At 38.4% G+C, this 23,426-nt stretch overlaps 2 protein-coding genes across 5 annotated transcripts in view; both read left to right on the forward strand.

Moving 5' to 3' along the window:
• The first annotated feature begins 7,351 nt into the window (after window positions 1–7,351).
• ak4 (adenylate kinase 4) lies at window positions 7,352–16,023 on the forward strand. Its single transcript, XM_017420562.3, has 5 exons — window positions 7,352–7,804; window positions 8,657–8,776; window positions 11,625–11,797; window positions 12,369–12,487; window positions 12,808–16,023. The coding sequence occupies exons 1-5, from the start codon at window positions 7,663–7,665 to the stop codon at window positions 12,932–12,934; spliced, it is 681 nt and encodes a 226-aa protein (XP_017276051.1). The 5' UTR covers window positions 7,352–7,662; the 3' UTR covers window positions 12,935–16,023.
• Window positions 16,024–16,698: 675 nt separating this feature from the next.
• dnajc6 (DnaJ (Hsp40) homolog, subfamily C, member 6) overlaps window positions 16,699–23,426 on the forward strand; it is a 29,960-nt gene continuing 23,232 nt past the window's right edge. Inside the window, exons 1-2 of one of the 4 annotated variants that reach the window (XM_017420525.3) lie at window positions 16,699–17,040; window positions 21,649–21,781. In XM_017420525.3, coding sequence (XP_017276014.1) covers window positions 21,769–21,781 — 13 coding nt within the window. In that variant the 5' untranslated portion in view covers window positions 16,699–17,040; window positions 21,649–21,768. Of the gene's footprint in view, window positions 17,041–21,241; window positions 21,782–23,426 lie in introns of those variants that run through there. The other 3 variants (XM_025006880.2, XM_017420524.3, XM_017420523.3) reach the window with 3 other exon arrangements.

Below are 23,426 nucleotides of genomic sequence, written 5' to 3' on the forward strand. Positions count from 1 at the left end.
AGAAGGAAAAATGTGTGTTTAAACATTTTCAGGACACTGAAAACTTTATATTACTGGACCTGCATTTGCAAAATTTATAGTAAGTAAATCATAAGCAAAATTAAAGCTGTGCAACATGTCCTTGCAGTGATAGTCATGAAAAATAGAGATCACCTTGTGGTGTTAGATTTTGGAAACACAATCACAAAAGATGCTTTAGAGACAAATACTTCCTTCTTTTTTGTCACATGTAAAATAGTGACTGATAATGAGAGAGAGAGAGAGAGAGAGAAGAGAGAGAAAGGGATTACTAATGGCTGTAATAAAAACTGTTGGCTTTTCCATGCACTGATTGTGGCTTTGCAGATTTTCTCCAGCTGTTCTGGCTTCCTTAAAAAAGACAAACTCCTACACATAAACATTTGTGATTCTACACTGGTTGATGTTTGGTTGAGTCTTATGCTGAACTCACTTCCTGAATGTGTACACCTCCTCTTCCTCATTGTCTGCTGGGATATACTTCAGCTCTACAACGTCCTGTTTAGTAACATAAAAATGAAACAGACATGTCAGCTTGAATTTGTTTAACAGCTATTCTGTCATATTTTATTTTAGGACACCTAAATCAGCATGTAAAGATTACTTTACTCTTTAAAAGGTTGTTGGTAGCTTTAAAAGGCATTGTAAAGACAAACTAAAACTTTAGTTTTTGATCAGTTTTACCAGTTGGAAAATACCTTATTAAAGAAAAACCTACACAACCACAGTCCAGAGCGTTAAATATTTCTATCTTCTCCATATTTCCTCCACATAAATATGAGTCATTTGGTCTCTGTTGTTTCAGCAGCATATAGCATTTCATAGGGAATGAAAATGTGTTGACAGTCAGATATTTACTTTTTCTTTGTATTGAAGAAGGACCTGAAAGTTCCTTAAAAGAAAAAAAGAAGGGGTAGGTTCATTTGAAGAGAGGGGATGCCCACACCTCAGTAGTTTTACGCTGACTTGCTTAAAAGGAAGTGTGAAGAGGAAAATTCCCCACAACCATGGACACAAAAGATGAGTAATCTTTTAGAAACTAAAACTATTGTCAGTGAAGTGATTTTATCTCAGCTCTCTTTTAGAAAACAACTACTTCCACACATGTGAATCCACCTGACCTTCATGTTCTGTGCCATAACCACAGAGTCTCTGGTTATCACATGATTCTGATTAAGAAAAACATGTGAATCGAGGCGAGATTAGCAGACTGGTGTTAGAGTGAGAAAACAACAAAACATCATTTGTGACTCTGCAGGGGATTTCCGCAGCATATCAGCAGCGCAGCCTTAAAGTGAAATATACTAATGACAGGTGCAATAGAGTTCTGAAAAATATTTATTACAGCTAGTTTCCACCTCAAATAAAAACATCCATAAGAAAAGTGCTGTGATATGTTGATGTACAGAATGAGACTTGTCATCTAACCGTTAATCACAATAAAGAAATTAGACCTTTCTTTATTGTTGCAGAATTATAAAAGTTATCATGTTAATGTATTTTTTTTTCAAACAGCTCTAAATAATCTTAAGCCCTTAGTTGTGGTTTGAACACTGTTGATTAACACAGATAATAAGAATGTATTCAATAAGAAATATAGCTTGTTTTAAAAATCAACCCTCGTTGACCGAAGTGCTGTACAAAAAAAATAAATAATACAAGATTAATGAAATAAACTTTGACAGTTAAACCAATAAAAACATAAAATCAATAAGAACCAAATACATCTGCTCAACTAACTGAAAGCCAATTAAAACAAACATAGATTTAAAATCATTGATGGTCGGAGTAGCTCTGATTTAGGTTGTTCTACAGAGTTGGGACCACCACCAAAAACAGCTAGAATAGAGTAGAATAGAAATTTAATAGGGACAATACAGTTTAACATAGTTCCAATAAACAGAATGCAACTGATGTGCTGTACAGAGACTGAACAGCTATCGCTAGTTTTCAACTCTCGTCTCTTGTTGGGCTTTTACCCAAACAGCATAATCAGCTCAGTAATATTTAATAACCAACAAGCTAAAACTGCATTCCACTACACAATAAAAATACATATAAATATAGTCAGCACAATATGTTTTAAATACATAAGAAAACATGCTGAAACAACACTAAGAAGCATATCAGGAAGCCAATAAAATCTAACACTTTACCGAACAAATACAGTCTGCATCAGGGCTCTAAAAGCCAGCACTTAATCTTTGTTGTAAAAAGTTTATTTTCTTTAATTAATTTGATTTCAGTTGTTTTCAGAGTTGGCAGCCCTTAAAGGAGAAGGCAGACTGCCAAATGTAGTTACAGTAGATGTGGTATTTTACAGCTGCTATTCGTTGTGCTCCTTATTACTCTATTATTATTATCATATCTTTGGATGTACCTTTGAGAAGGGTCTGGAGTTAAACTATGTAAGCTTTTGAAAATTAATTTGAGGAAACAAAGATGAGGGAAACAGTTAAAGTTAAGTAAATTATATATATATTTAGGATTTGATGCCAATAGATGGGCTTTTTCTACATTATTTTAAAGGCTTGAACACATAGACAGTCATGAGATGTATTTGGTTTTAGATATTGATGCTCGAGCCCAAACTGATACACTACGGGGGAAAATGTGAGAAAATCAAACGGATAAAGTGGCGCCCCGACAAATGCCAAACAATTTTCAACAAAAACACCAAAGATTTTATGAGGGTTTCAGATACACATTAGTCAGTTTATTGGGGTAAAAGAGCCTTGCTGTGTGAGCCATAAAAAGCTCTGACAAAAGTCTGTAGCGCTCCCTGTTGGCCGGAAATTAAAACAACTTTGCAGGACTTCATCAGGATAAACAAGAAGCTAAAAGTGCAGACTTCATATACACCAAATTCAACAGGATGTAGTTTTCTTTTAATTATTTTTTTATAAAATTTACTGATTTGATGTCTGACTATTTAATAATTAAATGGGCCCAAATGAGAAATACTGTGGGGATATGTTTGTATAATCTAATAAATTCAGGATTGAGTCCAGCTGTGTTGAAGCATTATTGTTTGTGCTGCTTGTAAAAGTTTTACTTTATTAGTAAAAAATTAGTAATGGAAAATGTAGATAAATATAACTAAAAGAATAAAATGCCTGTAAAACATTGAATAAATAGTATAAAATTGGGGGGTTATTTATTGACTTTTATTTTGTAAAACCTATGATTTCACATAGAGCTAAAAAAGTATAATTTATAAAAGATGATTTAAATAAAAAAAGACCAAATTAGTAATCCATGTGAATATGTGAGTATTTATTTTAAATTATTATTACAAAACCTTGAAATAGAACTTTTAAAAAAAATAAATTTAACATTAGCGACACCCGACGGCCCCATTGCTGCTGAGCTGAAATTATTTCCTTTCAGCTGCTTGCAGCTGTCTGCAACAAAAAAATATTAACCTACTGGTTTGTTGTTTTGTTTAATTTAAGCAACAACTGTAAATTACAAAGAACACTCATGTACATGTCAACATATTTTTATATCTTTTATTAATTTATAAACAGTCAAAACCTTTTCTTTCCATACTCACAGTCCTCCAGGTGCTCCCTGGTCCCCTGCCTTGTTGGCTGACCAACCTCTGCACCAGTGTCAAGTTGGCAGCCATCCTTCAGTTATCACAGTACTGTACCTTCGATGGGGACAGCATCAGCACTGTGATAACTGAACCAGGGCAGCCTGTCAAATCTAGCAGACTGTCATCATCAGATCCGGGCTGCGCAGTGAAAACAATGTCTTTCTTTTGCATTTTCACATCATTTTTATCTGTAATCAGTGCAAAATACCAAACGAGGAAGGCCAAAGATGGAGATATATGGATGCAGTTAGCACAGAACATGAAGGTAGTTGGAGTGAGGACAGAGGACTTAGAGGACAGAGTTAGATGGAGGAGGATGACTCGCTGTGAAGACCCCTGAAAAGGGAACAGCTGACAGCAAAATAAGTGCAAAACTGAACAAATTCGGATTGCTCAGCTTTGTTCTACATCCAGTGGTTAGTGCATGAAAAGAAGTCAGGATCAGATCAGTTTTACATTAAATATTTCATTTGTTGCAGCAGTCCCTGGTTTGTCCCAGCCGACATAGAGACCATGACAGTACTGGAAAATACGCAGGTTTTCAATCATAAACATACAAATTTATTTACATAAACCTCCTGAGATGTAAAGGTCATTGTAATCAAGGTGTCAATTGATGGGTGAGGGGAGGAATACTGTTTGTAAAGTGTTGTGTGTGTAAAAACAAAGAAAGCAGCTCAAGGTGTCAGCAGGAACCGAACAGAAATGAGTCAGCCATCATGAGCAGGTTTTATGCTGAGAGGATGGGCCAGGTGTTTTTTCCTGTTACCCTGATCAGCCACACCCCTCAGGACCTGCAGAGAAAGAGTGGGCCATCATGTATTATATCCATTAGATGCTGTCATACAAGGGTTAGGTCTGTCCTTCAGGACACATCTACGTCTCTCTGGCTTGGTTCTAAAATAAAATACGTCTCTGAAACTTATTTTACTAGGTCGAGACAAACTCCTGTATATTATTCATACCAACCACAAGGCTGAGTGATGTCAGACTTGTTATGATTCTCGTCTCGGGCTCCGCCTCTCTGGAGGGAGCAGTCTGTGCGCGTCGCTCCTCCTCCTCCTCCTCTTCAGTCCGCCCTCTGCACTTCATGTAAACAAGTCCATTAGCTCCGCAGCACGGGGCACTGGCCAAGAAAAAAAAAGAGAAAAAAAACTGCTCAGAAAGGCAACATGTGCAATAACTAAACAAAGCGGAGGGTAAACACATTGTGTGTCGGGGCGCGACGCTCTGCGCGCACGGCTCCAGTGATGACAGCAAAGCGCGTCCATGTTGCGTAAAAGCCCTGAATGTAAAGAAGAGGAGAAGAAGAGGCTGAAGAGTGACGGCGGGCGGGCTGAGACAGCTCGCACCAGCGGCGGTGACAGCTGAGCCTCAGCTTGTTGCTGAAAAGTTGCAGCTAAACACCACCTGTTTGTGCTGTTACACAATAACAAACGCGCTCATTCCGTCTGCGCAACCACAACGCCGTTTCAGAATCGACTGAACGCAATAATAAGTGCAGTGTTTGCGCTGAACACCGTGCAGCCACACGTTAACGCCCAGCATTGCACGCACACCCCTTTTTCTGGGCAAAAACAAACAGCACGCTGTTCCACCCGAATATAATCATTTATCTATAATCACATTCCGACTATGTGGCGAATGTTGAGCGCACTTACCTGCTTTCCCTCCGTTCAGGCCCCCGTGTTTACATGAATATTTTTAATGACGCAGCAAGACCACACGGAGCAACGTGATTGTCGCCATTTTTTGTTGTTATTGAATTCTCCAAACAGCCATGTGACAGAACGAGCCAGGGTTTAAAACGAGCTTCCGGTGAAAGGCGGAGGCGAAAAACTAGTTTCGCGAGGGCAAAAAAAAAAGATGGAAAGCAAAAAGGTAATTGTTGAGGAGGAGTTGTGTCCGGTGGGTGAGTCGGCTGGAGGCTGTGCGCAGTGTTTGACAGCTCCAGCTCCAGCTCCGGGACGCTGCGCGCCTCGCAACAAGTTCTCACTGGATCCCTGCCGTCCGCAAATGACAGCGACTCTTTCTTTTTTTTTTTTTTGCTCTCTCTCTGTCTGTCTGTCTTTGCGCCTCCCGCCTCAGAGCAAAAATAACAAAACCGAGTGAACCCAAAGCTTAAACTGAATAATAAAATCCCTGATTTGGTGAACTGAGTTTCAACATTTCAGGTCCTTAACAAAAACAAAAAAACAAACAAACAAACTGGGGAATCTGATTCATGTAGGGGAATAATGGTGCAAACAAAACCCAAACAATACAACAACTAATAATGTCATGTTTTAATTTATTGGTCTGACATGTATTTGAAAAACAAATTATTAATCAGTTCTCTTTGGAAATATCAGCCACGCCAATAAAGCTTGAAAGATGAGAAAGGTGTTTCCAGTTTGTATCCAAAGTAAGCTGCCTGAAGGCTCCACACCTTGTTTCCTGTTTTCATGGCGGTATTACAGCACCACCTACATGCCTGACATAGTTACTGCAGCATTTCAGGCTGTTTTCAATCATTCTTATTCAATTAGGACATTTCTAGAATTTTTAGAAAAGTAAAAGAAAAGAAAAGATTGTTTTGAAAATGTTGCATGTTTGTGTGGAGATGGCCTCAGTTTGGAGAAACGAAGTTTATGTCTGACAGGAAAGATGAGCTAAAGGCTAGTCTGAGCGCAGCCAAGAGCAAAATGGATTGCTGACATTTTCTGTCCTAAAAATGTCACCTATGTAATTTCTGTTATTCAATCTTTTACGTTGCTGTCAGTTTGACATTAGGCTGCATGGTTATTTTGGCAGAGATAGTGTGAAATCTTTGCAGGATTTGATTGCAGGCTGCACAGGAAGCATTACAGCTCGCTGCTGTCACTATTTACGTTTGTAAACAACCACATAATTTGATGTAAACAATTATATGAGGAAGTGACAGCAGAGTAAAGGTCAGTTAAACTATATTTGCATGAAACGCTGTAAAACTGGATCACTGCCATCTCGAAACATGTTTAGATGCCATTAAAAGAAACTATCAACAACTGGTAAGTTATTCAATTCTCATACATTTGCCACAGAACCTCACTTTAAAATGGCTGGAATATCCCTTTAACTTCCTTTCTTTACTTTAAAAGTAGATTTGCTTTTAAATAAAAAATATTTAAATGGAGACTTATAATTTTGTGATGTTTTTATTTATTTTTAACCGTTTGATCGTTTCTTCTGCACATTTTCTGACTCAAACCACAAACTTTGTGCTATTTTAACAATTAAAATATCAAAACATTCGACTGAGACTAGAATACTGTTCTCATTTTTATACATTTTGAATTATTTAACTTTATTTACCAAAAATAAAATCCCCCCAAAATAAATTGAGATCACTTCAATTCCTTAAAAAAATTGTTCTCTGAAATCCATTTCAACACATTTGTTCTATTTTTGATTTTAGCTGATGTCCTTTTAATTTGAACTTTTAGCTTCAGCTTCTGTTCTGCTTGTTTTGTTCAAAATTCATTCTTCAGCAAATTCCAGCGACGTCAATCATTCTGCTCTATAAAAACATGTTTTACCTTCAGCTTTTTTAAAAGACAGGACAGAGGTATAGTTCCTATTCCGAGTTGCGCCAACTGCCTACAAATTTCACGACATAAAAACTACAGGAACCAGTTTACTCCGCGGCGCTCAGTCGTCCGCATTTTTTCTGGATGATGCGCGCAGAAAAATAGGGCGTTGTGGAGACTTCGTCATTCATTCGCGGAGGAAAGTCTCCGTTTCTTAAAGACACAGCGAGCGACGCACATCCTCAGAAGCAGAAAAGAAGGCGTTTTGACTTCATTCTGGTTAGAAGAAGATTTCAAATGCGCGGGGCCGTGCGTAAAAGACCCACAGTGACACGCAGAGAGCTACATCTGACTTTTTCTTTTTCTTCTCCTTCATGTTTACAAGTCTGGAGGAAGTGAACTCGCTCACCAGCAGGGAAACCTACATCTGAGCATCCTAGTTTTGTTTTACAGCGTTCGGTTTTGTTTTTGTTTGTTTGTTTTCTTCAGGAAGACATGGCAAAGTTATTCCGTGCTGCTATCATGGGTCCACCGGGATCTGGAAAAGGCACAATATCTAAGAGGATCGCGCAGAGCTTTGGCCTGCAGTACTTGTCCAGTGGGCACTTTTTACGCGACGGCATAGCAGCTAAAACAGGTAAGAGAGAGATGTGTTCATAAAACTGAAAGCCACAAGACCCACCGAGAGCCTGCAGCGTCAACAGGAAGAGCCCGAACGTTAAATGCTGCATGCCATTTTCTCTGCTGCATGCTTAGGTTGGACGATTATTGTTTTTTTCCTCCAGTTAATATCGCAACAAAGATGCAGTCACTGATGCGGGAAGCTGTCAAATGAACCAGTTGGACGGAATTTGTCTGTTGTTTCCACATTTGGCTGTGAGTTTGTCGCCCTGCAGGCGGCACAACACCATGCTAAGAGGAAAAACAAATCTAGATTTCATTACACTTGTTTTCTGTCATGTTTCTTTGCCAAACTGTCTTAACAGTTCTTCGTTTAAAAATCCCCATTTTAGGATTTATTATTGCACTATCATAATTTTCCCTGAACATCTGGAACCGTTGCTTGTGTTCATCTGAACTTCCTCATTACAGATAGCCTGGATCATTGTCAGTTTGTGCCAAACTTAAAAACAAGTTACAGTGAAGTGAGCTCAACGCAGAACCCTTAGATAAAAGCACTTTTCATTTACTGGAAAATCTCTGCAAAGTTGTGAATGTTTGGAGAAAGTAACACCCCTTCCATTTCCGTTTTCAGCCCACTGAAATCAAAGTGTTTGTTTGGTGAATTCAGTGACTCAGTGGGGACATTTCTCCACAGGGAACCCCCCAGTTCCAAAATACTTTTAAAGGCTGTAAGCTGCAGGAACTCCCCTCAGATCGTGACTCTGGATACAGCAGGCCCTGTTCTGTCTTGTCTTGTGTTTAATCTTCAGTGTCAGGAAGCAGAATGCTTTGCCACTCATTTATTTATCTGGTTGTTGTGTATCAGAGGCAGGGCTGCTGGTGAAGAGCTACGTAGAGAAAGGCATGCTAGTTCCTGATCATGTGATGACCAGACTGATGCTGCCGAAACTGGAACAGCTGAGCAGCCACAGCTGGCTACTGGATGGTAAGAAGAGTTTCTGCTTTTGTTACAGTGGTTTTATTCACTGCACTGCTAAAACTATTCGTTATTCATGATAAAGTCTTTCCCCCGAATCACTGTTATGAAACATGCTCTTTAAAAATGTTAAGTCATGGCATTAGAAAGAACTGCTAACCATCTCTGAACTCTGATTGGACGGTGCAGATGCCACCCCCTTTGGAATCCCACAACCAATAGTTACTTTATAGGCGAGGCTTTTTTTCACACTTCTGTTTGAGTGCCAGATACATTATCTTCTTCAGTGTGAAAAGGTTTAAAAATCAAAAACAGTATTTGAGTTATTCTGAAGGACCTAAAGGTTAATATTAAAAAAAAAAAAAAAACTCATTCAGTCAGTTTGTATTAGCAGGATATTTCTGTTTTATGTCTGTTTGAAGTTTACAATATTTAGATTTTGTCCTAAAAACCTTTGTTTGAGCCTAAAATAAAGATTTTTAATTGCTATCCTGATGGTGTATCAGATGACTGTAGTTTTAAAACTTAAAGTAATTTCATCATCTTCCACATGTCAATATAGTGCGTTCTTTTTTGTTTGTTTCTGTATTAAAATTTGCAAATAAAACTTAATTTAGCTTTTGAATTTTTTTCCAATAATTAGTCATAAGCTGTTATGCCTGTCTAGGTTGGTTAAGTAATCATTTGCAGTGGGAACGATTACTGGGAAAGTATCTTAACTTAAAAAAAGGTTCTTTTTTCTACACTACATCTCCTACAAAATTTTGGAGAAATTTGGAAAACTCTTTTCAGACCATTAAGATTTCAGAGATTTCTTTTTTTTAACAGAACAGCTTTTTTTTCCAGGTCATTGAACCACGTCTAACTTGGTTATTGTGAAGGATTTTCTCCTTTCATGATGTTAGCTGTTGATTTACTTGAGTGTTTTGGGTCTTGTTGCTTCACCCAAGCTCTCTGGGTCACACACACACACACACACACACCTGCAGACTCCTGGGAAGTTTTTTTGAGTCAATGGTTTAAAGTATGACGGTCACTCCACTGTGCTCTACAGTTGGAATAAAGCTTTGGTCTTAATTTGATTTTTTTATTCTGTTTTTGTGGCATCATTTTATTTAATCTATTCACAAAACATTTTCATGTCTACTTGTTGCCGGCCACCAAAGGCGAGGAGGCGATAATGTTTTTGCCTGTGTGTGTGAGCTTGCTCATTTGTCTGTAGCATTACCAAAACATCTCATAAACCACTGAATGGATTTGATTGAAACTCTCAGAAAGTAATAACTGAATGTGAATTTAAAATTGGAATCAGCTAATTCAAAATGACTGCCACAGCTAATCAAGATTAACCAACCCAAAAATGCCAGCTTTACAGATAAACTTAGTCTTAGTTTAAATCTCTGGCATGGAAGGTGGCAGGCGATGTGCATTCCTTCAATGAATGCTAGACCTTTTCACTTTTTAATTTGTAATATTTTTCAAGATGTTTCTTTAGTGATGTCCTTCCATTGATGGAAAGGTCAAATAAAAAAAATAAACATGTTGAGATGTTGGAGATTTCTGCAGATGTGTCATTGTGATTTTAAAGTTTTGTCTCACCTCTATCATAATTGCATGATGTGAATGTAGGTCTGCACAACTGTCATTCTTATGCAGAGTAACAAGAGTTATAAATATTCTTTGTTTAGAAGCATTTTTTTTATCTCTGTAATCTTCATTTGACAGCTCTATGAAAGGGGAGTCACCAGCCGGTCTGTTTTGAAGACAGCAGAATAAGTCAACAAACCGGCAGGTGGACTTCTACAACCACAATTTCTAATCTCCTTGAATGGAAGATTTAATCCACAGGGCTTTAGTCGGTATTGGGAATGTTCATTGTGTGCTTAAAGACAGAAAAAGGTGTGTGCCATTGGTGGTATGATTGTTGTTGTAATTACTGGGTGTGGTGAAACATCTGCTGTCAAAGTAGTTGAACATCAATGGAGAAGTAATTGTCAGTGTTATGTTTTGGGTACATATTTTTTTTAAAGACTTGGAAAGTTTTGTAGATGACAAAAAAAGGAGATCGGTGTATGTTTTTAAATGTTAAATATTATCCACAATAGCTGAGAGACATGCCAAACATTAATGAAACAAACTAGAGCCTGTTTAACAGATTTAAACAGTGACACATGAATATTAAACAGGTACCTGAGTGGGTAGAGGGAACATGGATCCAGGTGTGACTCACAAACACATCTGCATGACTCTGAAGAGTTATAAGAAGTAGATCAGTTTTTTTCTGATTTGCAGAATAAAATCATCAACTAACAAGTTCACTCCTGTGAAAAGAAGCAACTTTGGTTTGATCAGTCCCTGTCAGTCATGCTTAGTGTCCTTATTTATTATTATACAAGCAAGCTGAACAAAGTCAGAGTAAGCTGATTAAACACCAGCATGTTTGATCTTGCATGCTAATATTAACATTTACCCATGTAATTTTACAGAACTGCTACCATGGCCAGTTAGTCATGTGTTGTAATTACTGCTGAAGCTTTTTTTATTTTCTGTAAGTTCATTCATAAGTCAATAATTATAATAATTACTGCCACTTTTCACTGGAAGCTGAGTCCAAGTTTCCTCTCTGCTTTCTGCTAATAGCAACTTTTAAACAAAAACAGCTCTGTCTGAAACTGATAATAGTCATGTACAAGATTCCTCCCCTTTATTATAATCTAATCATCTAAACTTAATTAATGCTTCCTTCCGCTTGAATCAAACATAAAAGAAAAAGTCATGCTATTGTTATAAATAACCATTTTTTTCCTAGTAAATTGTGTTTCCCAGATTGTGATTTCTCCCTCTGACGTGTGTCCAGGTTTCCCTCGCACACTGGGACAGGCTCAGGCCCTGAACAGCCTGTATCAGCTGGACTTAGTCATCAGCCTCAACATCCCCTATGAGACTCTAAGGGAGAGACTGAGCGATCGCTGGATCCATCCTCCCAGCGGCAGAGTTTACAACATGAGCTTCAACCCGCCTCGAGTTCAGGTGTCAAACATTTAAAAGTACCTGTAAACTGGCAGCATTTCAGATGTTCGGCTCAGCATTTAGAAGTCTTGAGTTTCTGTGTTTTTTTTTGTATTATTTTATTTCTCTCATTTCATGCCTCACCTCCTCATGGCTCTCATATTTTGTAATTAATCTTTTGTCTTATCTACTAAACTTAAATGAACTCATTAATGCACACAAGAAATGCTAGAATTTTAAGGGGAAAAACATCCAGTTGCATTATTTCCATGAGAAAACAAGGAGCCTTAAACACAGACTTCCAGATAAAGTACAATAATGATGGAGCCAATGTATCTAGCTGTATTAAACAGATAATATATGTATAACTTTTTGTTTGCACAGTTCATGTATATTTTTTAAGGAAAAAGCACAACTAATGTAACACCTTTTTGCAAGTTATACATGAGATCAATTCTTATTCATAAAGAGCATTCTAATTATTTCAAAACATGTTAGAAATGCAGTGTACAACTGGAATTTTGTTTTCCATTTTAATTTTATAGTGATGAAATTATTTGTAGTATATTGTCTTTTTCACTGTTATCTTCAGGGTAAAGATGACGTCACCGAGGAGCCGCTGATTCAGCATGATGATGACAAACCCGAAGCTCTGATGGCAAGACTGAGACATTACAAGGACGTGGCAAAGCCTGTCATAGACTTGTACAAGTTAGTGAATACATTTCTTTTTGTCATATATGAGACCACTGATATTTTCGCACTTGCTGCTGCGAGCTAATAGTATGAGTACCTGAGGAGAGTCAGCAGTCATGTTTCACCTCAACGATTCTAAATTCAATTAATTTACTTAAAAATAAAACATTATGCAGTCTCAGGTACTACCCCATGTCTGCCAGCTGTTACAATTTGTCTCCCCCTCCCCCACTGATTCGTGCGTGTTAACCAAACAATGAAATCTTCCTTTTATGAGTACATTTGTATAGTGACAACCTGTTTTTCTTCTTCTTTTGTTCTCCCTCTTCACTCAGGTCACAAGGAATTCTGCACTCATTTTCTGGTACAGAGACTGACAAGATTTGGCCTTACATCAATTCTCTTCTCAGCACCAAGATGCACATACAGCCATCGCACAACCGGCAAACACAAACACCCTGATTCAGACCTGAATGGAAAACCACAGGGGAGATGGTGGAATTGATTTTTTTTTTTCCCTAACATGGTGGATTGAGGTTCCAAGAACTGCACTTAGACACCAATCAAGTGTTTGCTGAATTTTCAGATTAATGGCTTTGTGCAAATATTTCTATAGCTTTGTACTTAAGATTGTGATAAATTCTGCCTTTTTTAAGTGAGACATTCAGATGCTTCTTTGCATTTTTTTTTTCTTTTTTACATTTTTGACTTTTCTTATTTTCTCTTGTTTAACTCTCTATGTTAGGAAAATTGCAGGATTTCTTCGATAGCTTTACTGACATTTCACTGGAAACCAAAATCAGAGAGGATAGTATATGGAATATGTAAAACCAAACTCTATTTTTAGTTGTTGCTATGAAAATCATGCTTTATTGGAGCAACCATATGAAATGTTATTTAAATACTTTATCTTTTCATGTTGTGGGTCACATACTTTTACTTGCCAGTGTGTCCTCTACTGAACAACATGCACCCAGAGTTATGTTACATTTGCAGAACATTTTCTGAGCCAGCTTTTAGTTCTTTATCAGCTCTGTGATTCTTTCCAGATGACTGGGCTCTGACAGCCACAGTGATTAGAGAGACAGGTAGGAAGGTACTTGGTGTGTCATCTGGACAGAGAAAAGATTACAAGGAAAACTGGTTTTGGATTAGTGAAGTGCAGGAAGTTATCCAGAGGATGAGGTTAGCCAGGAAGAAATGGAACAGTGAGAGGACTATAAGGAGATGCAACATAGGACAAAGAAGGAGGTAGCAAAGGTAAAATGATGAGTTGTACAAGAGGCTAGACACTAAGGAGGGAGAGAAAGACTTGTATTGACTGACACAACTGAGAGATTAGGCTGGAAAGGATGTGCAGCAGGTTAGGCTTGTTAAAGATAGAAAGTGTGATGAGAAGACAGAAGGAGTACTTTGAGAAGCTGATAAATGAAGAGAATGAAAGATAAAGAAGAGTAGAGGTCATAGATACTGTAAACCAGGAAGTGGGAAAGATTAGTGAGGCTGAAGTCTGGAAAGCTTTGAAGAGGATGAAGAAGGGGAAGGCAGTTGGACCTGATTCCATCGTGGTGGAGGTATGGAAATGTTTAGGAGCGATAGTGTGATTTTTGACTCGATTATTCAGTGGCATTTTTGAGAGTGAGAAAATGCCCAAGGAATAGAGGAGTGTGCTGGTGCCATTTTTTAAGAACAAGGGTGCAAGAAAATAGGTGGAGTGTTTGCCACCAAGCAACCAGTGAGCCTTGCAGCCATATTTTGCACAGCCAAATTTTGCAAATCATTCCATTTTTGTGTGCATGGCTTGCAAAACTGTATTCTAAGCCGTGCACATCATTTGATTGCCCACCTCAGCTCGGCACGCAGCATTCACTTCAAAACACTCAGTCTGTGGCTTGTGTGTATTTACACATCCATTGCACAAGATAAATAAACAAAATGTAGGTTATTAACTAATGTGGTGTGGGTGCACCCCTGGATATCTAAAGGCATAACAGACCTGTTATTTCCCAATCGATTGCGTAAAACGCCACTACTATCATTGTTTTACTTCTCTGGTGAAGCAGGGGGGCGAGTCTCAGCCAGGAGGAGTTAAAGTCTTAAATGTGTCCAGTTTTTTTTTTAGGTCTTAAAAAGCATTTTGTTACATCTTACATTGCATGTTTGTTCATGCATTGCTTTTCCTTCAACTTTCATTCTTCCGTTCTGTGTGAGGAGTTAACACAATAGTCCGCTGTAAACAAAACTAATCATCCTAATCAATCCCATCACGCAGCAGCCCTGTCAGAAAGAATTATTTGATGGACATTTAGCCTTCCTTGCAAAAAATACAGAATGCAGCTCACAGATTCACAGATTGATAATGAGACATCCATGAAGTTAGCAGACATCTTGGAAACTCTTTCATGAATGCATCATGAGACACTGGCTGCAGAATTATATTGTTGGGTCAATGCTGGATGATTTCAGGAGGTCATTGTGATTGCTTTGCAGCAGTCCATGACTGATGTCTTCAGGGTTGTTACATTTTTTGACTCCAGTGTTGCCTTGAAGTTTGTATTTTCTTTGTTGTAATATAGGAATAAGAGGTAATTCTTTATGATTCTAATATTGTCACATTTTTTTCCAGATAATAATAACTGATGGTATAAATAGCTGTTTCCGAATGAACTTGTAAAACAGCTCACTTTTCCTAGTAGCTTTTTCTTTTTTTATAGTCACAGTTATTGAGCAAACCGAGCCGTTTAGGAAGTAACAACTCAGCACACTTGTTACCATCCTGAGCAGCTGACCAACCAATGAGCAAGATAAGTTTGAAACATTTTCCCAGTTCTGTAATAATGCTGACCTTCCAGTTTTGTAACTTCCTATAAAATTATCTAATCAGTTTCATTATAAAGTCTTTAAATAGCAATAAATTCATGGCTGCAGGGAGGAGAAGAAATGTTTTTGTTTGTTGTTGTTTTTTTCTTGCACATTTTTTTTTTTATTCCATCTGGGATTTGAGGGTTGTAAATGTTGGTTGTTTATATTTTTAGTTGACTCTCTTGTCATCGGTTATAGACCAAAGAAAAAGAAACCACAGGTCATGTGATGCTTGGAGAAAAGAGGGGGTTGTTTACTCTGCTGTGTTGGATATCATGTTTCATATGTTGGGATGAATGGATCTTCATGGTGCTAAAGTGTAAGAATTATACACCACCATGCTGCACCTTCTTTATGTTACTTTTTCTGCCTTGTTTTTGCATCATGTGGTTTAACACATTTCAAAAACAAGAAAACTATTGGCCAATTGTGTATGGCTGCTTTATATGCAGTTAATTCAGTACAACAGCATGTAGACTCTGCAAACTTAAAGTAACAGTTTTATCTCAGACAATATTGTGAGATTTGACAAATTTATTTACAGTAAGTTTGATCACACTGGTTGGAGGTGTTTTTTCTTTGCTTCTTTTTTGTTTTCTTATGCATAAATGCACACAAATATACTGTCTGCATCTCCTGCCTCTGTTTCTAATCCTGTGGGATTTGTAAAATAAAGCCTATGCACATTAGCGCTTGGGTGAAACTCCTGCTCTCGCCTCGCTGGCTGACAGATTACAATCTCATCTGCTGTTTTCACGTTTGACAGGAGGTGCAGCTCTGTCTGTATGTGCAGGATGGGTTTTCACCTGAAAATGAATGATCACGCTCTTTCTAAAACTTGATCATAAGTGCTACATTTGTGTCACCATAATTAGAAATCTACATAAGTCAGCCTTTTTTATTGTGAGAATCACTTAAAATCTGGATGTAATGAAAAGGTTATGCCAATTTTCCTTGACGTGTTATGAGTTTTCACATTGTTCAGTGTAAACTCAAGGGCATGAATCCAGAATTGTGGATTTTTAAAATGCTTTAACTTGTTTAAATGTTTAAGTTTTAAGATTAACCTTATAAAACTTAATAAAACAGTTGCAAATTTCTGCCTCTGTTGTAGAGAACAGAGCCAACATACAAGTAAACATTTTTCAGTTTTGATGTATTTTGCAATCTGTGTCAATTTCGTGGCGCACCCACGTTCAGTCGGGCCCACTTGTGGCTACGCCCCTGGTGCAGAGTTATCAGTTACTGCACTTGTTTGTTTCTGTGACACTTCATTTTTCAGCCAGTCTCAGAAGTCCACTCCGGGTTTTCCTGTGACTCTTAGGAAGCGCTGAGCGGCGCTGCTGCACAGATCCATGAACATCCACACCGCTGCTGCGCCCCCACTTACGCACATCCACATCCAGTACAGATCTGCCAACCTGGTTCGCTGATCTGACGCCAAAATGTGATTAGCTGTGTGATGATGCCGTGCAGCTCGCCGCTTCCTCTCTATTTTTTTTCCACAGACAGGTTAACTCGGATTTAAAGGGGAATCCTTGCAGGACAGCGTGTGTCACTGGACGTTTGACACATTGACCTTTGACTGGCAGCGAATGACAAACCAAAGGTCAGTGTGTGTGCGCGCAGCCGGCTTTCCGAGCCCATCTTCACCGCGGCGCAAGACGGCGCTCCTCCCGGGAAAATGCTAGAAAGCGCTCTGAAAGGTAACGTCATCTGTTGGATTGATAGTTTCTGGTCATTTTTATGTTTGCCTCATTAGTCTGAAAACCAGGCAAAGAGGAGAGCATTATGATCTGTGACAGGATGTTACATAATAGCAGGGTACCCTTGGAAATCGTGACCACATAACCGGAACGCGCATCTGCGCTCGGCTGACAGCTGGCTTTTTGTCAACATTTGTCAACATTTATTCCAAGGTGTCATGGTGTGATTTCTTTTTGAAATTCTGACACAAGACAAATGCATTTCAAGTCACAAACTTGGACCTCTGCTCTGGGCCTGATTGAGATGCGCACACACGCATTATGAATGACATCATTTGGGATATTTTTGTCAGGAGGGATAATAATTTGAACAGTATCGGATCTGGTGACATGTTTTAAATAATTTATGTAATACAATCATTCATAAAACGCTTAATGAATGCCATTAAGCTTACTTGAGTTGACTGAATGAACAATATAAATGTTTCTTGTTTAGATCATTGGATGTTTTAGTTTAGAAATGTGCCAACGGTGTCTTCAGGAGACCAACTGAAGATTAATCCGCCTTCAAATCGCGTTTAAGGGTCAAATTCCACAAAGCAAAATATTAGATGTGTAAAAAAAACCATATTCCTGTTTTATTGTTGTTTGAAAGAGGCGGCCACTCGTATTTGTGCAAGCAGTTTTATCAGAACCACCATCTTCATCTCAGGAACCACTCTGTCCTCTCCTGTTGGCCAATGGCGCACCACCGCATCACCGCGCGTCACGCACGTCACGTGGACAGCCAAACGCAGCTCGGTGCGGGTTCCTATTGTGATCATTTAGTCGGTGACACACTTTATTGCAGAAGCTTTAAGGACATTCTGGTCATTCATTAGTCCACTGAAACCGACACCTGGTTTTATTGTTAAAGCTTTAAGATCTCTGGAATTAAAGCGCAACAAAAGCTGCAGGTGTGAAGTGGATTTAGGCTCTTTTAGGGCTTGATAAGGGCAGGGAACCAGGTTAAACAGTCCTTACTTTGTTTATTATTAATCTAGATCATGTTAAAGCTGCTACTTTTCAAAAAATACCCAACAGTTCAGAAATTTTTGATCAGTTGAAGAGTTCCAGCTGCTGATTCAGCAGATTCCTCAATTCTGCTTTAACTGTGTTGTAGATAATCATTAATCCTCAATCTTTACTTTAGAATGACTGTAGAAACTAGTAAAAAAGGTGATAGACATTCAGCTTCATGTTGCAAAGGTAGTGGCTCATAAAGTACTTTAAGTGGCAATCAGCAGTAAACTGTAAAAGAATAGAAAGACTTTATAAAGGAGTTCACAGGCCTGCTTCCAAGAATGTTAAAGTTCTTTGCTCTTTATCAGTAAAATGTGTTGCTAAAAAGTAGTTTCAAATCATTTTATTTTTTATTAACATTTTCTAAAATGTAATGATAGAATGTAATTTGGTAGTAGAGTTGAGAAGTGTGGAAAAGGGAGACAGAAAGAGTTAAAGGACATAAGATGCTTCTGTGTGTGTGTGTATGTGTGTGTGTGAGGCAGGGACTTCAGGGAACTGTATCTCCTGGACTTAGGAACATTTCTAAAAACTGTCAAGGAAAACAGTTTGGCAGCTGCAAGTTAACACAATAACTCTGAACAAAACAGGGATTTGGATGATTTGTTTTTGCTTCTTTCAGCAATACTTGAACCACATCTAAAACATCTGTCATTCAATGACAACATTTATAAACTGAAAAAAAAATAAAAAATGTATATATACACAAACAATGTAGGGGGCTCTTGACTGCCAAAAAAGAATATGGAAGCATTCGTTTTTTTTAAACTATAATAAACATTTTTTAAAAAAAAGTAATGTTTAAATGATGAAAAGCACAATTAAATATGATAAATATGAACTAATGTCTGGAAATCCACATCTTTAGTATGTTGCTTGTATCAAATCAAGTGATTTTCTTTAACAAAGACAAACTCTCAGTTGTCTTTATTTGTAGTTTTAAATAGATTTATAATAGTCAGCAAATTTTTGAATTGCATTTTTCTCCCCACATTTTATAAATATTCTTTTCTTGATGAAAGGATTCTGAATGAACTCCTGCACAGGTTCTTCAGATGTCCTTCAGACATATTTATCTATGCTAAAACACCAGCAGAGGAGGAGTTGCAGGTTGTGGTTTCTCTTGTAAAAGCAGCTCAAAAAACCTGTTTGCATGCATGACTACAGGTCGCTAAGAGTCGCCACCGCCTTAGTGCTAACATTCCCCTTTTGTCATCTAGTATGTTTATACAACAGCTGCTGCACATTCACAAGAGCTGAACTAAGATCCAGCAGATATGTTGTTGAAAAAAAGGGGCATCAAGGTTGAATCAACAAGCAAACAGCAAAGCATTTCTGACAGGGAAACCTGAAACTAGCAAATAATTTAAAAATTATACTTCAAAAATGCAAAAAAATCAAAGGCTTTCAATATTCGAAACACTCGAAATATTCAATATTCGAAACATTTAGCTGCATTTGCTTGTGCGATGAATTATTTAAAAAATCATGTCCACTGCTACCTCATTAAGACCTCAGCTTAGGTAAAACTCAAAGAAACAAACAAAAGGAAATGACAAAGAATATGCATAAAAGATTATTTGTATTTTGCAAACAGCTTGGAGCTGCTGCACCTGCTTGCTGCTTGTCCCAAACATGCAGGACATCAGGGGATAAATACTGGTCGGCATGATTAGTCAGAGGCAGGAGGCTAATTTGCAACGATGTCATGGCAGCACGTTGCATCCGGTTATGGCGTGAGCATCGTTCCTCCGTGTTGGACATTCCATTCCTGCTGTGCTTTCAGCTCCCGTCTGCTCTCCTAAAAGAGTTTCCCAGGCTCATGTCCTCTTTTCAGAACCAAGCAGGGGTTTTGTTGCCAGGGGACAGGGCACAAGAAGGAAACATGCTGTTAGGAGCAGAGTTTCATTCTGTTTGGACCTGAGGTTCAAAACCAGACAAACATTTATGAAAAATTACAAGTTTGAAATTGAATTATTGACTTTACTATGGAGCTTTACCTATTTTAGCTGAGCAGATATGTCTGATTCCGTGTGAGTTTCTGACAGATCATAGTGCAGTTGTCTTAAAAGTTCAAGTAAAAGAACCCAGTCCTGAAAAGATTTTTAACCTTTGTGCATTTTAAAAGCTTAAAATTAGATCAGAAATTTGCACAGATCTGGAGGATTCAGGAGTTTGGAGTTCTTTGTGACACTAGAAAGCTGACTCATCAGAAACTTTTCTCATTTTTTCCTGTTGGTTTTTTTTAAATTTACTATCATTTAAGGCACTTTTGAATAATTAGTCATAATGAAGGTGTTGGCTATGTGACTGAGTAATAAATTCAGACATGTTGGGTTTATGGATTAATTACAAATTTTAAAGTCAGCCTAATCAGCTGATGGATAAGGAAAAAAAATATTATTTTCTTATTTTTGGTGTTAGGCTATAATGTTCAACAAAAATAAGCAGAAATTTCCATTAGGGACTTTTTAAGTGTGATTTCATTTGACCCAATTACTAAAATGTGAGGTCTGTTAAAAAGTAAAATTCTAACAAATGAGAAAAGGCTATCATGTGTGGATTTTTATTAATTGGCACATGTTCATGGTACTGTTATTATTGCTGGCTGCTATAAGCAAAATGTTTTTGAATGTGTGTGTGTGTTTGTTTGTTGGTAGTATTAGCAAAATATTTAAAATAATATAGCTAAGGTTCGGTGTGGTAGTAGATGAGACTTACTCACAACACATACTCTGAGCACTAACTCACTAACAGATATTAAGCTAAATTTTGGTGTGATAGAAGCTGAGAGTCATCCTCAACCCATACTTTAATAAATCAAGCAAAATCTCTATTCCATCTGAGCATAAAATGCCCTTTAAAACCCTGACATGAAAGGCAGCGGGCGATATGCATTCATTCAAGAAATGCTAGGCCTTCAAATAAAACATATTTGCTTTAGCATCATAACAGGTTCCCAGTGAAATTGTGGATTATATGTATGGTTGAATATTTCTTTTTTTTCTTAAAATGAAAGATGCAACAATTTTATGAGGCCTTATTCTATGAAAGCCTCGTGAAAACACAGGTCCTTCTCATATCCTGTAATGTGAATAATGAATGCAGTGTTAACATTAGAGCAGCGTGACTTACTTAGGGGGAATATCCCTTTAACTTCATCGGGGACATCAGCGGAAGCAGCAGCCGGAGCTTCGTAGTAAAATGCGGCGCTTAGTGGGGGAGAAAATAATCAGGAGGCGATAGAGAGAGAAAGAAGGGGGCGAGAGGGAGAGCTCACCAGCCGATAGATATTTCCTATCCTCAAAAAAAAAAAAAAAAACACCCAGAGGAGACCGGCTGCCCTCCTCTCCTCGGACATGTGCACCCAGTAGCTAGCAGCAAAACCGGGATAGCGACGCAGGCTGCAGGGCGGCGTAGCCACTCGTCTTTGGGGCTTTTTTTTGTTTTTGTCATTTAATTTTCCCCATTTTGTGTCCTTTGGTAATGAGCTTGTTGGGGGCTTACAAGAAAAAGACCAGTTACGATGGCTACGAATGTTTGCAGTTGGTCGATAGCGGAGGAGACGGCTTCGGCTTCGGCAGGGGGAGCAGCGGCAGCGACGCACTCGGAGCGGCCACACTCGGACCGAAGGCAGGCCCGCTGAGAGAGGAGGACTGCAGCACCATGGACAGCTCAGGTAGGACGCGTCCAGGGCTCCGGGGCTCCGGGGCTCGGACCGAGGCGAGTTTAAACAGTCCTAACCCGGCTCCACTGCTGTCCTGCTGGAATGGACGGCGTGATCATGGATGAGGACAGTGGAAGTATGCGGTGATGCGGTGTTCTTCCACGTGCCAACATACAGCAACACATTTCCTTCATCTTTATTTTCTGTGCAAGCAGAAAATAAAGATGAAGGAAAAAAACACAGATGCAGCTGAAAATGGAGAAATATGCTGAGTGCTGAATCACTCCTGAAATTTGCTGAAGAAGCTGAAGCTTAGTTGTTGAAGCTGAAAAAAGCAGAACACGAGCTAAAAGCTAGGGGGGCAAAAATGCTAGTCAAAAGCTAAAAGCAGTGAATGTTAGCTAAAAGCTAAAAAAAAAAAGCAAACAGCTGGGCTAAAGGCTAAAGGATGCAAATGTTAGCATAAAAGTATAAAAACTGTAGCTTAACGTACCAAAACATTTAAAGTTGCAAAAGACTAGCATAGACAAAATAAGGTGAACAGAAAACGAATCAAATTAGTTATGACAGTGCATTTAGACTTTTTTATGTAGGTTATACTTTTTCTTCTATTTTTCATCTTTTTGTGTTTAAATTAATTGAATAAATGACAAATAAACAGACAATGATCAAGCGTTGTGATTTCTACTCTTTAAGGAACTAAATTTATTGTGAGGAACTATCTTAGACTTAGAAGGCTTTTTTATTATATTAGAGATCTACAAAAATTCCAGTATGGCTAAATGTCTTGCAGAGATTGTAGATTTAATATTACACTAAACATATTACACAGTAACTTAAGGCTAACAAGGATTTTATTATATTAAGACTTTAGTGTTTCGAGTCTAGTTGTGTCCTGTGTTCACCTCACTGCAGTGCTGTATGGAGTCAGCCAGCTTCCAGGGATGAACATTTGTGTGAAACAAAAGAACCAGAGTGAGGGTGGGAGGGTCAATGAGGAGAGAGGAATGGGGGTGGGGAAGGGGTGAGGAGATCCGTTTGGCCCGGCAGGCCTTAAACACGTGGTCTTTTTGATGTGTGTGTGCCTCCGCGTCCATCTGCCCCATTTTATTGAAGGCTAAAGGTTAGCAATCTGGAAGGAGGGAAACACGTTCAAACGAACCACTGATCTTTCGCCAAGAACTCTCCGTGCTCTCTGTCCGAGTGGCCGAGCTGTTTTACCTGATGGAGTCGGTATCAGAACCGCCTCTAGTGTCTGCGTTAGCAGGGCCTGTCACTGTGCCTGACTCGCCACTCTGCACACTCCCACATCCATCTGGACACAGTGGTACAAGAACCAGCGAACAGAATAACAAGGAAGAGGCAGATTCAAACAGACATGTTAGGAAATACCGTAGAACAGAACACGATTAAGGTCCGGTTCCTTTACGCAGCAGTCATAACTGATTTCCATCATCCTCAGGCGGAGAAACAACACAGAGAAGGCAGGACAGAAGGTGAATACAATAATGTTTCAGATTAGATTTTCTTTTTCTCTTTTGAGCTGTTGTGAAGTCAGACATCTTTGAGATTGTAACAGCTAGTTAAATAAATCAGTCAGAGAGAAAATCTGAAAAATTTAGAGTTGCCTTTAGTGATGCCATCACCTTATATTGAC

The sequence above is a fragment of the Kryptolebias marmoratus genome, linkage group LG24 (assembly GCF_001649575.2).
Source record: "Kryptolebias marmoratus isolate JLee-2015 linkage group LG24, ASM164957v2, whole genome shotgun sequence".
Lineage (NCBI taxonomy): Eukaryota > Metazoa > Chordata > Actinopteri > Cyprinodontiformes > Rivulidae > Kryptolebias > Kryptolebias marmoratus.

Bases quoted from the DNA above. Each gene is read 5' to 3' on its own strand.
- ak4 (XM_017420562.3), top strand. From the start codon at position 7,663: ATGGCAAAGTTATTCCGTGCTGCTATCATGGGTCCACCGGGATCTGGA. The intron at 8,777-11,624 runs GTAAGAAGAGTT...ACGTGTGTCCAG, and splicing joins CCACAGCTGGCTACTGGATG to GTTTCCCTCGCACACTGGGA. The intron at 12,488-12,807 runs GTTAGTGAATAC...CTCTTCACTCAG, and splicing joins CCTGTCATAGACTTGTACAA to GTCACAAGGAATTCTGCACT.